This window comes from Gymnoscopelus microlampas (assembly GCF_963454915.1).
Source record: "Gymnoscopelus microlampas genome assembly, chromosome: 19".
Taxonomy (NCBI): domain Eukaryota; kingdom Metazoa; phylum Chordata; class Actinopteri; order Myctophiformes; family Myctophidae; genus Gymnoscopelus; species Gymnoscopelus microlampas.
The window spans coordinates 34072721-34075220 of NC_139956.1; the positions used below are offsets into that span (position 1 = coordinate 34072721).

At 44.6% G+C, this 2500-nt stretch overlaps 1 protein-coding gene across 1 annotated transcript in view; it reads left to right on the forward strand.

The window, feature by feature from the left end:
* LOC311035102 (dachshund homolog 2-like) overlaps positions 1 to 2500 on the forward strand; it is a gene marked incomplete at its 5' end in the record, with an annotated part of 89227 nt that overhangs the window by 77465 nt on the left and 9262 nt on the right. Inside the window, 2 exons of the mRNA XM_084043183.1 lie at positions 122 to 264; positions 1802 to 1949. Coding sequence (XP_083899309.1) covers positions 122 to 264; positions 1802 to 1949 — 291 coding nt within the window. The remainder of the gene's footprint in view (positions 1 to 121; positions 265 to 1801; positions 1950 to 2500) is intronic.

Below are 2500 nucleotides of genomic sequence, written 5' to 3' on the forward strand. Positions count from 1 at the left end.
CAGACAGACAGACAGACAGACAGACAGACAGACAGACAGACAGACAGACAGACAGACAGACAGACAGATAGATCTGTCGATTTCTTACCCCCCCCTCCCCACTGTTCCTCCCCCCTTACAGAAGACTCCTCATTGGTCCCGGCCGCATTGAAGCCCGGCTTCGATAGGCTGCCCTCGGGCCAAATCCTGCCCCCTGGCTTCCCCGCTCCGTTCCTATTCGCCGACGGGCTCTCATCTGTGGAGACTCTGCTCACCAACATACAGGTAACACACACTGATCCAGTGTCGGTGTCATCCTGCGTGTCACCCTGCGTGCGTGTGTCACACAAAAGTAGCAAAAATTGCCAATCTACAAGCTCAAAACGCGTCACGCTGCGACGCGTTTTGAGCTCGTAGATCAGCTATTTTTGCTATTTTTGAATTGGAATCCTGATTTTATTTTTGCTACTTTTGAATTGGAATCCCGAAAAGTAACATTTATATTTAATTTCAAATGCATTTAGTTATACTTATGTTAGCTTTGTGAACTTAAATACACATACAGTGGACATAAAAAAGACAATAGAATTGTAATGCTAGTCATTAAGCTACTAATATAGACTGAAGTAATTAAAGCGGGTCATGTTTGCATGTTTGGAACTGTAGTTGAAATCAATTATATATCAGTATTCCAATGTTAACCTGCAGGCCGCATTAAGTGAAGGTGGGGGCCGCATGTGGCCCCCGGGCCGCCAAGTATTATACAATAATGTAGTTTCATACAAATACAAAGTGTACGATTAATATGAAATGTTGCCAGCATGAAATAGTAGTGTATTGGGTTTCCCATGGCATGCGTTATTATTTGTGCGTAGTGTGGAGGCAATTGCACTGCTGGTGTGCTAGAAGAAGGCTCACGGATAAGATATGGCTAGATATGTCCATTATTGTGTCTTATCGAACCTATAACGCACAACAAACGGTCTTCAAGTCATTTTACAATTGTGTCCCCCTGCCTAATGTAGTTGAACACCCCTGACGTAGAAACTCCGTCCTACTCCTCCCGCCCAACACTCCCCGCTGACATGCTCCGCCCCCAGCCCTTATGAGAAGGTGCAGCGACAGTTATCACCCTCCCCCGAACACGGGCCAACTGCACCACGTTCGATTCTAACCAACAACCTCCGTGGTGATGGGCTTTACCACTGTGCCACCTGAGCGCCGCTATACTATTCATAGATTATAGGAGTAGTTCACCCCAAAAAATACTTATTTTCTATCAATTGCACACCCCATGAAGCCTTGAATTCATGGATTCTTTTTAGTTTTTTGTCACATTCCCGAGCCAATAATTTGATGACCGGGTGTATATCCGGTAGGAGACACAAAGAATCTACTTTGTGTCTCCTACGGGATACATTAGCCGGTAGGAGACGGGAATCAAATTATTGGCTTAGGAATGCGACAAAAACGAAACAAAATCCATGAATTCAAGACTTCATGGGCTGTGCAGTTGATAAAAAATAAGGTTTTTCTTGGGTGAACTACTCCTTTAAAGTTCTCAGTCGCCACGACTGAGATTTCAGTCATTTGGATTCCCTCGAAGTCTTCAATGGAATCATGTCGTGCAGCGAAAATAGCCGATCTACAAGCTCACTTGTATACGGGCTATTTTTGGTTATTAGTTATTGCAAGATGAAAGAGTATTTTTTAAATACGTTTTAGACTTATGAGTCCGTGTCTGTCTTTTTCTGTCTCTCTCTCTCTGTCTCTCTCTCTCTCTCTCTCTCTCTCTCTCTCTCTCTCTCTCTCTCTCTGTCAGGGCCTGTTGAAGGTGGCGGTGGAGAACGCCCGCGTTCAGGACAAACAGATCCAGGCGGAGAAGAGAGAGCTGAAGATGGAGCTGTACAGAGAGAGAGAGATGAGGGAGAGCCTGGAACGGCAGCTCACCTCCGAACTACAGAGCAGAGGTACCCGTCTGTCTGCCTGTCTGTCTGTCTGTCTGTCTGTCTGTCTGTCTGTCTGTCTGTCTGTCTGTCATTGTGGGCGTACATGCGCGCGTGTGCGTGTGTGTGTGTGTGTGTGTGTGTGCGTGAAAAGGAGAAAAAACAAAAGAAGTGAAGGAAAATAAAAAAGAGAGGATTAATAAATATGTTCTGGTGGATATACACACACAGGACAATTATTAAGTGCAGTTATAATTCACAATGTTTACAACAGTTTGTTCCACTTTACCAGAGGCAGTATTTCCTGTAAATGCATAGGTGCTGTTACCTTTAAGAGTTAATACACACCTCCGGGGTGGTGACGTAATTACCTGCGCGACAGCCCTGTTGTTATTGTTTTTTCCTTGAAATAAACGGCTTCTGGTTCTATAAACTTGGCTCTTCAAAGAGGAATAAATCTCCGTCGTTTCTCTGCCTGCACTCCTACAATGTAATCATTATTTCAAAGTAAGACAGAGAGTAATGCTGCGTTCACACTGGCAGATACAAAAGACGCAAAGCTACACCGCACATTT